General features: G+C 36.6%; 1 protein-coding gene across 1 annotated transcript in view; it reads left to right on the forward strand.

Annotated features, from left to right (window-relative positions):
- LOC114557341 (uncharacterized) overlaps nucleotides 1–6719 on the forward strand; it is a 6848-nt gene extending 129 nt beyond the window's left edge. The window contains exons 1-7 of the mRNA XM_028580771.1: nucleotides 1–33; nucleotides 1691–1912; nucleotides 2220–2373; nucleotides 2559–2628; nucleotides 3234–3552; nucleotides 3837–3932; nucleotides 6566–6719. The exon at nucleotides 1–33 is cut by the window's left edge and continues 129 nt beyond it. Of these exons, the coding sequence (XP_028436572.1) occupies nucleotides 2233–2373; nucleotides 2559–2628; nucleotides 3234–3552; nucleotides 3837–3932; nucleotides 6566–6719 (780 nt within the window). The 5' untranslated portion in view covers nucleotides 1–33; nucleotides 1691–1912; nucleotides 2220–2232. The remainder of the gene's footprint in view (nucleotides 34–1690; nucleotides 1913–2219; nucleotides 2374–2558; nucleotides 2629–3233; nucleotides 3553–3836; nucleotides 3933–6565) is intronic.
- Nucleotides 6720–11858: the final 5139 nt, after the last annotated feature.

Raw genomic sequence — 11858 nt, forward strand, 5'->3', positions numbered from 1 at the left:
CCCCTCAACGCGATCGGGCAGAGGACACAGAAGGTAACAATGTAATTTAATACATTTGAATAGTTTGTTTAACCAGAAATATCCATGCTATTGCTCTTTTCAAAGCCACCAGACTCCATTGACAAAAACGTAATTTTAACGTTAACGCAGCCAGGTTATTGTAGCTATGGCTTTGGTGGTTTAACTAGTGCGAATCAAACTAATATTTTAATAAACCCCAACGTCACACAATAACACAAACTAACGGAGCAGACAGCGGTAGAATAGCCACTAGCTAGCTAGCGTTAGTGCTTCGAGAGGTACAATTACTGTTACTGTCAAAGCAGTCTAGCTAGCTGGTGGCAGATGAGATTGATATAACGGTCGTTGGTCCTACTGGACCGGGCCAATTCCAAAAGTAGGCTCATTATTAGTCATTTGAACAGCAAACTTTGTAAAGATAGGGCCCAGAGATTTCTAACGTTATCTTTTACATTTGAAATCCCATTTTGCTAGCTAAACTTTTTTAAAGGAAATTAGCTAGCTAAAGCACTTCATTCAGCGTGTTTTTTTTTTTTTTTTTTTTGCCGTAACTTAAGCCTATAGATCTCAACAGTGTAGTGGAGCTACGTGGTTGTGAAACGAAAGTTTCTGTTCCTGTAGAAGCTAGAAGTCTGTATGAAATCAACCTTGTTTTAGAAAAACATGTTTTATTCGCGATCATATGGAGAAAAACTACACTACCCACAATCCTAAGCGTAGCAGCAACGTCTCTGATTGCTCGCTGTTACCATGGAAACGTTTACCGTACCCCCGAAACCGCGAATGTCTAGAGCGAGCTTTTAACATTGACGTCTATGATAGTTTCTGTACACGGTCTTGTAACTTTGCCCTTTTTTTAAATGTTGAGCTCTATTAGCCTGATATTAGTAACGTTTTAATTGTCCTATGCAGTAACACCATCCGAATTTAACTAGTAGTAAAGTTAAGTAATTGGATTCAAGATGTTTGTGAGGCTTTTATTTAAAATAACTTTCAAACTAATTGCATTAAATCTGTTATTAGTTAGGCCTATTGTTGTATTGCAGTACAATATGAGGGTACCCAATTTAAGATCATACCATGTAAGATACAAGTGCTAAAATTAATGTAATCAACCACAAAAACATAACTACAGTTTAAAATAAATTCACTATTAAGACAGTTGCCTGTTTGTAAACAGAAAATATGAGTGAATATACTCTGTAGGCTACTATTCAATGCAAATTTTATTTGAATAGCAGCTTTCATTACAACTGGCTAAACCCTAAAGTCCTTTACATTAAAATGTGCATGTCCATTAAAACAAAGCATGAATAGAAATAGATAAAACATAATAAGACAACAAAAACATGCAAGTGCAATCATACAAATGTGTACACACACACACACGCACGCACAGTAACTGATGTCCCCTCACCAGACCTGGATCTATTTCTGGGTACAGATAGAAAATGTTCAGTAAAAATAAAAAATAAATTCTAAAACTGCTAGAAGGCCTCTGCCTGATGACCTGAGAAGCCTGATGGGGTTGTGATCAGTGAGCAAGTCAGATGTACTGAGGAGCTAAACCTAAACCTAGCTAATCCTATTGTAAATAAATGTATAATGCAGTATATATTTTTACAGTGTTCAATGTAATTGAGTATAGTTGATTTTTTTGTTCTTTAAGGTTTCAGGCACAATTGAGCTGTCCTGTGGCTCAGTCTTTTACCAAAGAAGTAATTCTCCTGCCAGACCATAAATCAACAAATGTACCAAGGCGTGCCAGCAAAGCTTGGCTTTTTGAAAAGGGACATATTAAATCTGCCCTGGAATTTCGCTGTGACTGGGATTCCGGAAGAGTGTTGCAGGCAATAACGGTGGCCTTCCAGCCAATTCTGGAGGGCTGCAGGTAAGCTTTTGATCTGTTTTGTCACATTTGTTATGCATTTTCTTACATTTTTGCAATAATATCATACTGTATTATGAAAGGATATTTTTGGGTGTGTTGTAAATTTAAATATTTTTTTTTTTTACATTCCCATCACATTGTGATTGTAAATATGTAGTTACTTTAAAGTTATGTGACTTGCAAAACTTGACAATGTAAATTTCTGTGTTGTTATTTCTGTTAAATTATGTACTGAAACTAAAACCTTTCCGTGTAGTGTTTTACTTTTTAACAAGTTTCATATACAGTGTGCTTTTTATTCCCTTAGGTTGCAAATCTTGATGCCTTGTCACAACAAACTAGTCGAGCCATCCCTAACCTCCAATCAAAAGTTGAGTGGAGGCCTTTTGAAAAAACTCTTCCATCAAAAGTCCATTTACGTCAGGCCTGACAAGGTCATTTTGAGTGAGGAAAACCAATCTGTAAGTAGGCTAGTGCATGAAGATTTAAAAAAATGATGACTAGCAATGGCAATACTGTATATCAGACTGGATGTCTTAAACACTATTAATTGCTCTATGCCCTCATATAATACATTTGCCATGTTGTTTTATTGATAGTGCACTGTATTTGATACATAACGTTTGTTGTCTGCTTCAATTGACAGCCATCTTCTGAGGAAGACAGCCATGCAGAGAGCCTTGATTTTGCTCAAATGTCAGACAGTGACAAATGTGGTAAATTAATTTACAGTATTTACAGTACATGCATCTACAAACAAGTTTATATCATATTGGTCACAACTCGTTGTGCAGGATAATAGGGATATAAACTAAATGTATATTAGAAAGCATTTTTGGGTTTTCTTAATGATAAAGAAGGCTTACAGGCAGGTATGCCTGTATGCCACAATGCACAAAACAACATTGTAACTTAAAAAAAAAAAATTTAGAATGTCCAGGTTAAGTAGCTGCAGGATGGATTAAAAAAAGTGGAAACAGGTGGACAGGGAAGGTCAGGGCTCATGATGGAATTAAAAACAGGTGTGTAGTAGGGTGTGGCAGTCTTTTTATGGGAAAAGGAGGAAACAAAGGAAAGTCAAAAGGCATCTGGTGAACAACAAGAGAATGCCAGTGGTTTGAGGTGAGAATCTGGCTGGATGTAGGAAGAGACAGGCAGATTTTGACTGGTTGTTTTTGTGTTTTCACAATTTAGTTATTGTAAGTAATATTTTGTTCCACCACTTTCATGCATTGTACAAGATGGGTTCTGATCCTCTCATATCAGTTTTATGTTACTCAAAAGTTAAATGTTAATAAACTATTTTTCCATGTTCTTGCAGTCATTGGTAGTGTAGGTGACATTTCCAAAGAAGTTGTCTCAGCTATCTCCACTGTTGAGGCCCAGTCCCTCTTCAGAAATAACCCTTCCATCTCCAGTGGTGATCAAGTTATCTGGTGTGTTGCTACCGAAGATATTTGTACCGATGCACCTTCCGTCTCAGCTGACACCGCCACCATGTCCACTAGTCCTCCTGTCATCGCTATTGATGATACCCTCATCCTGTCCAGTGGAACCTCTGCAGTCTCCAGTGGCAACACCTCTGGTGTGTCCCATGGTCCCCAACCATCTGGCAACATTTCATCCAGCACATCCTACAGGTTAATATTTTGACATTTCTGTCTCTTCGTACATCTTTTCTATGGTCTGGGCTTTAGTGGCCTTTATTAACAGTATAATTTGTGTGTAAAATACATTTACTTTATACTGAATCATGGTGTCCCCTATTTTTATAACTTTAATAACGCACTGTCCATTTGAGAACATTAAAGTTATTAGACCAGTAAGGATGTTCTTAGTATATTGCTAATGCAACTGGCTGTGTTAAAATCATATATTTGTACCTTTAATATCAATTATGAAATATTGCTATTTTGTATTGTAGTACATACCTGGACCTATTTGAGGAAGAATACCTCTCTGATGACCATGATCTCCAGGAAGCCATTTCAAGGTCTTTAGATTCCAGTTCAAGTGAGAGGTCAGTAGAACATATATAAAATGTAATTATTTAAACTTTAATTCAGGATAGCAATATCTATTATGTCTAGACTAGTAGTGAGACCAATTAGCAAGTTGCAACCTAAATGAGTCAGAAATATCAGTATTTATCATTGCACAATATTGACATTTTCATCTTTATTTGATATTCAATCATTTTTGTGGTCACTTGTCAAGATTGAAGATTACCCATGCTATAATATGCATTATGTTTTATTGTACCGTATGGGCCCTATCTTCATAAAGACCGATGCAAGTGTCTTTGCTAGTTTAAGACCCGACGGCGTTGTCAATTTCTTGTCCAGCGCCTCACGTCATTTAAAAAAGCAAATTCACCTGCGCCCATCTGTGTCCCCATGGGCATGCGGGTCTTACAGGGAGGTGTGTTCAGGTGCATTCTGGGCGTATTGCTATCTTGACGCAGCAAGAAGTGATCGCACCATTGACCAACAAAAACCTGGTCTAAAGTCAATAATGCAGCATATCGTTATTTCGACAGCGCATTAGTAAAATTATATGTATATGTAGATTAAGAATGAAAAGCAAATCCACCATTATAATAGCAATGGCTTTTAAAGGGATTGGGAGACAACATGATATTGCATGTTACGCCCAAAACACACCTATCATTAATTAACCCTTATATTGTGTTATGGTCAAATTTGACCTGTTTTCAATTTCAGATGTGTAAAAAAATACCATTTACTTTTTTTTATTTTTTTATTATTGGAACAAGGCTTCATGATATTATTGGAACAAGGCTTCATTTTTTGTGTTTCTAACACAAAAAATGTTTTGAGAATTTTAGGAAATTGTAAATGTCTCAAAAAAAAAAAATCAACATATGTGGTGTTACGGGTCCCAAGTTAGTATCATCTTTTGGGGGGTGACATGAACGATATACAAATCAAAAATGTTCATCAACACCCAAGGCAGAGCACCACCTGAGACATCAGAATGACTTCGGGGTTGCTGTGTCACATGTCCAAGATATCAAGACAGCATTTGAGCTGCTCATACTGCCATCTGTTGAGAAGATCCAACGACATGGAAAGGTGTTTGTTAGATGGAGATCGACAACACCTGATTTAACTCAGCCTAAAATACTTATAAAACAATTATCATCCAATATTGTTTTTTTTTACCTCATAGTTAACTTATGTATTCATTTAAATGTAAACACTCTTTAAAATTTTATTTTTGGCCTTTGATCTTAAAGTATACAACTTGTTTTTAACTTAAAAATGTTTAAATTCACTCATTTCCAATAATTAAGACAATGGGTAATTATGTTGTCTGACTATAATAGACTAATATTAGAACACACCTCCAAAATTATTTGCATTTAGGGTTTTCAACTTAATATTATAAACAATAGTGACATCTGTGGTGTTACGGGTCAAAAATGACCCGTATAGATTTAGGTTAGGAAAAAGGTAAGTCTTTTAACAAGATTACACATCTAATGAAGAGGAGGGTCCAAGTGACCCAGATGCTCAAAAAGAGTTCTTTAAATAAAAATAACTGACATTTAATGGTCGTCAATCCCTTATCACACCCAACACAGACCACCAACTGAGAACAGCAATCCAACATGGAAGGGTGTTGCTGGATGTGCATCGACAAAACACACCTGGGTGCTTCCATGGGGCTGTTGCTTCTTACTGGGGTGTAAAGATTCTCGAATGAGGCTAAATGTATGGCAAGTGTTCCACCCATTTGTCCCAATATACCTTACTCTTGATACAGAGTATGACAGATAAAAATCCAAAGTAACATGGTAGCATGCAATATACTCTGGCATGACTCAGCATCCTATAAGCTGTAGCGTCATTTGAGGATCTGTACACCAAGTTGAAAAAAAAACCAACATGCAAATCATTTTGGAGGTGTGTTCTAATATTAGTCTATTATAGTCAGATAAAATAAGTACCCATTGTCTTCATTATTGGAAATATAACGAGTGAATTTAAACTTTTTTAAGTTAAAAACAGTTGTATACTTTAAGATCCAAGGTCCATGGGGCGAAAAAAAACATTTTAAAGTGTTTAAATTTAATGAATACATAATAAGTTAACTATGAGGTGAAAAAAAAACAATATTGGATGATGATCATTGTTTTGAGTATTTTAAGCTGAGGTAAATCATGGGTCAAATTTGACCTGCTAAAACAAAAAATGTGTGCAGCTTTCTAACACATTACAAGGGTTAAGACACAAAGTACAACCCTTTTGAACCATGTGCCCGACGATGGACCCTTTTTCTCTGCCGTCAAACTAGCAAAAGTGGATTTGGACACGCCCTAAATGCACCTCTGCCTTAGGCGCTTCACGCCGCTTTATATCATTAAAATAAGGCCCCTATGTGTTGATTTTGTGGTTTGTCAATTTCCTATTGGTGGGAGGGTGGTTGCCAGTGTTGGAAATGGTTCTGTTACTCTTTGGTATTTATTTGTTAAGTTATTCTGAATGAGTAAGAAAAAAAGTAAAAGCGGTACTGTATGTAAATAGGTTTCAGTAAACTAAATATTAGTTACAATGATGTGGATATTACATGCTAGTTCAGTGGGAGGTATAATGACAATAACTACATTGTATTGTTTTATTGTTTCAGTGATTTAAAGGTGACGTTGGAGAGAATAATGGAGCGGATTGCTTCTCGAGTAAATAATGACAGCACTATGCGCTTCAATATTGTAAGAAGAAATGTGTGGGATGGAGCATCCAGAGCCATGGGCAGATCAATTTTTCACCCGAGAAGAAGGTAGACGTTAAGTTCACTGATGACTATGGGATATCTGAGGGTGCTGTGGACAATGGAGGTCCTACTCGTGAGTTTTTCCGACTCTGTCTACGAAATCAAGGACAAGATTGGCATCTTGAGGGTCCACCTAATGCTAAAGTCCTTACATGCAACTCCAAAGGTACTTTTGCTTTAAAAAGGCCACTATTGGATTTTTGGATCAATAAATACATTATACCTGAAATTAATTATTAGAAAATGTAAGAAATGTTCATGTTTTATACAGTATCTATATTACTTTATTGAGAAATTAAATTTAGAAGAAAATTAATCTGAGTTCTCTAATCTCACACAGATGGGTGGGGCGATAGGGACAAATATAATTTTGTTGTGAACAGTTGACATGTTTTTTATTTTCATATGATTACAGCAATGAAAGACAATGGATACTTTAATGCTGGTCAGATCATGGCAATGTCAATCGCCCATGGGGGCAGAGTCCATGTTTCCCTTTCTGAACTCTTGTGCGAGAGTGTCTTATAAAGGGTCCAGACAATGTGAAGATCAAAACTGAACATATTACTGATGAAGAAACAAGGTCACAGGTGCAGTCGGTGAGCATATATTTCATGGATTCTATCATATTTACAAACTATTCATTTAGCGTGCACTCATTAACATGCAATTTAAACAGTATCTTCATATCCTAATAATATTTTATATTTTTAGATCTTACAGGCTGAGACTGAATCACAATTGCAAGAGGCAATTGCACAGGCAGCCAGCTTAATCAGTCTTGCTGGTCACAATGTTCGCTAACACTGGAAAACAAACAAGAGACTGCTTTTGACTTGGCACACTGGTATGTCCTCCAGCGGACCCGTGCACCTTTTGAAAGGTATTTTAATGTGTGAGCGACAAGTAGTTAAACTTTTCAGGTGCACATCAGGCTAGGGTCTGTAGCTCCACGTGCCTACGTACATACCCCCACGCGTGGATTTAATGCAGAACAATACATTTGCAGGCCTCAATGCCTGATTATGGTTTTGTGTTAAATCTACATTGAATCCGCCCTCAAATTACGATACACCATGGATGTATTAAGCATGCCCCCTTCTAACCATGTCCACAAAAGATGACCAGTGACCAGTCAGTCTGTTTAGGCAGTAACGCTTGTATCGCGTATGGTCACATGACTATCAGAAGTGTACAGGGTTTCACAGCATGCACTTTTAAGAAGAGGTTGTAAGCATATTTTGTAACTTAATCACTAGTTATTTTATTACACACATCTTAAATGCCATTGTTTATAAGGGCATAAAAATGTATTATTTTAATAACAATTTGTATTATTTTTTTTATTTCATTTGTCAAATACTAAGTTATTTAAAAAAATAATACAAAATGTAAATAACCTATTTTATGCATTTTTCTTGATAATGAAAGTCATGATACCATTATACTGCAATCATTAGCACAGTATAGTAAATTGCAATCCCAATTTGACTTTTTCTTCAAATCATGCAGCCCTACCACAGTATATGAAAAATGAAATGGTGGATGCAGAGTTCAATTTTATAGTGTATTAGTGCAACTGAACGATAATTTATTTTTCCTCGAATTCATTAGGGACTTAAATTAAAGATTTAAAATGTAAAAAACTGGTTTGCACCATAGGTGCTAAATCACATGAACTACCCTTTTAACATTTGTTTCCTTTTACTAGGTTCAGAGATGGTTTAACATCTCTAGGTGTCCTAGATGCTCTCCAGAGATACCTCTACAAACAAAATGCCTTTTGTGAAGGCTGAAAAGGGTTTAACAGCGACTGATGGGAGAATCTCTTCGAGATCATTTACTCCGAAAGAGGGAGTAATGCATTTCGAGAAGAGTGCCGAATCCTGGCTTTCTGGCAAGACTATCTTCAGGATGCTGAAAGTAAGTTCTGCATTTTGGAATGATGGAATGTTTACTATTATTTGTCTTCTGCAGTGGCTTAAATAGTCATGAGCTGGAATGAACCTCTGTCTCCCTTGTTAAGGTAAGGTGAATCAATGGTTGGGGATGTGATGATCACACCCCTGGCCTCTCATCCTTATACCACTGGTTAGTAGCGGTGTCACGATTCTCCAAATCATCGATTTGATTACATTTTCGATTCTAAGGTCACGGTTCGATTCTCGATTTTTACATTAATATTTTTAAAGCACAGGTTGCTATGTGCCATTTTTAGACTACACTTTTATGCAATATAATATCTGACCTTTGTTCACAATGTACCACACTAAATTGTCAAATATAAAACATTTATTAACAACATAATGTAACGATAACTTATATCTTCAGTCAATTGGAAACTTGACAATTTGTCAATAAAGTAAAAGAAAAACAATTTTCCAATTGAGGGCAGACCCACAGCGGTATTTGGCGTTTTAAGCCCCAATGTCGCTCTTTCAGGCAGCATTGCCTGGAAGGCAATGGTTATTGAGTTTCTCAATCTGTGTTCTATTGACTTGTTTTTTGTGTCCCTGTGAAATGTCATCTTGTGTTGCCAAAGTACTGTCCTAATACACAAGTTTGCATTTCACCAAGAACAGTTAAGATTCCGTGGAAAGGTTCTTGATACGTCATTTTTTACCAAGGATGCATTGGTTGGTAACTTGTATGAACTTGCAGCACCTGCATCCCAACATTCATTTCGCATTCACCCAGGGGTCCGGTTTCGTACATAGACAGCCCAACAACGACAATTTTAAAATTTGCATCTTATTCATTACTAAATTCACTTGAGAACTTTTAGGGCGAGAAATGAACTGCTAGCCAGTGTAGTGAAAATCGGTGATGAATTGACAATTTGCCTCAAAGTTTTCGGAGTTGAGAAGCTCCATAAAGTGACGCTGAGCCAGATAGCGCCTTGCTGGTGCTGCTTAGCTCATCTCTCTGAGACCCCGCTGTAAGCTGGAGGTCCTCAGACCGTCTTTTTAAATTGAGGCTTTATTTTGCCGTTCATACTTTTGGTGTTTTTGTTTTCTGATTTATTAGAAGTTGAGTTTCAGTCTGTATGATAAATGAACAGTTGTAAGATAAAGTGTAACATGCTATGACATGTTATGTAGACTAAAGGGAGACACCAACCTTTATAATTTGAATTGCTAATTTCCATCTGTTGTCCCTGGGCATATATAGTGTACTAAATAATATAGAAATGATAATTTCACATAACACTAATAGGGACAATTTAGGACACGTAGTGCATATGCCTACTTTTTTTTAATTTAAACTGATACACTAATATTAGTAGGGACCCGGGCTCTAACTCTTTAAGTTGACTAAGTGAGGTGTTTGAGCTAAACCATACAATAAAATTGAAGCTCAAGTTTTATTTATCAATATTGCAGTAGTTGTAACATTGTGAGGTTTTTCTTGTCCGGAGAGTGTTTAAACAAAGTGGTTATATTGTTGTGGTTTATATTTCTAGCTGTTATTATTTTTTGAGCTTTGCAGGTAGCCTCCTGTTTTTGGGGGGTGTTGAGCAACAACGGGAAGAACGCATCGTCTCAAACTGTTAACAGTGTTTTCTGGCTTGTGAACTTGCAAGCTCATTCTTCCAAGAACAACCAGCAAGAACGTTCCCCAAGAACACATATCCGTTCTTTGCGATTATTGAGACTGGAAAACGTCAAATGGTTATGGTTAGAATTGCCTTGAAGATTTGCAGCGGTTGCGGCGCTGCTAACCAATGGCTTGGTTGCGGGCTTAAAACGCCACGAGCCAGGCACAGCGGTCTTAGCAGCTGAGCAGACAGAGAGAGGGCGACTTCGGCAGTCAGCTAACTTGGCTCTCTCTAACAATATAAGCTGCTCTTGCTTTAGGGCTGCAGGCTGAAATTCAACCGTCGGTTTGTCGGGATTAAGCTATAAACGCAAGGAATCTCTGCTAGCTGCAGCTAATGCAAATGGTAAAAACACAGAATATGGTAAACACATAGCAGAGCATGCAAACTGTGCCTTTTTTTTTTGTATACAATGCGTGAACATTGGCAATATAAGTCACTGAAAATCCAAAAATACTTCCACACTGGTGACTTGTGTGAAAGAGGAGGGGTTCAAGTTCTGTCGATGGGTCTACTGCATTTCTTAGCAGCACTTCAATTAGTTTTTTTTCTGTCGGTCAACCGACCGGACTTGACGTGGGCGGCCGTATCAGTGTGATTCCACTGTTTTATTCGAAATAAGAGAGATTGTGACTTCACTGATTCAGAAATTCCGTGACACCCTTTACTGGTTAGCTACTGTATCACTGCTGACTTAATTCAACAAAATGCTCATAAATTCAACTATAAAAATAAAATCGCAGAAAGTTAATCTATAAATTTTATAAAATTGGGTAATAGAAATTTATGTAGATAGTATTGCAAAGAAAACACTGAATCTAAACTGAATTTAATAAATTTATATAAATACAAAGGAGAAATAATTAAATCTAGAGATGTAAAAAAATTCAATTGTGTGTTTCAATTGAATTAAATAATTACAAATTAACAAAATGCATAATACATGTTGTATCATGTACAAATTCAGTCAAAATAGTTTTTGAGTGCCGCATGATTTTGAAAAGGTAAAACCAAAAGCAAATGCCATTACAGGTCTCCACACACACTTATTGAAGTAGAGTTACATCCAAGTAACTACTATGTGTGTGATCAGTCTCAATCCTAAACTGATTTAAACAAGCTTAAAGTGACTTGGTGAAGCCCCAAACCCAGTCTTGCTGCTCATGACTCTGATTTTGGCTAATTGATCTGCTTCTTTCATTTTGATTGTGCAAAAAGCTGCAACAAAAGTTTGCAGTGTTGAATTGGATCCCTCCAAAGTAAGACAATTTATATGTACCATAATCAAACTAGCAGATGCACATCTACAGTACCAATATATCTTGGTTATTATAGCTGTTGTGTGCATATAATGTTGCTAACTCTATCTCTTTTGTTGGGTAAATGGTGCACTATATTCACTAACCCAGGCAACCCTTCCAAATTCCAGTGTCATTTCAATAGTCACCATTCTTACATCACTTGCATTACTCCAGTAGTATAATACTTAATTAAATATCTGAACATATATGATTTAATTGTGCTACTCTCTGTTTATGTTTTACAGTTGAA

Source organism: Perca flavescens, chromosome 6 (genome assembly GCF_004354835.1).
Source record: "Perca flavescens isolate YP-PL-M2 chromosome 6, PFLA_1.0, whole genome shotgun sequence".
Taxonomy (NCBI): domain Eukaryota; kingdom Metazoa; phylum Chordata; class Actinopteri; order Perciformes; family Percidae; genus Perca; species Perca flavescens.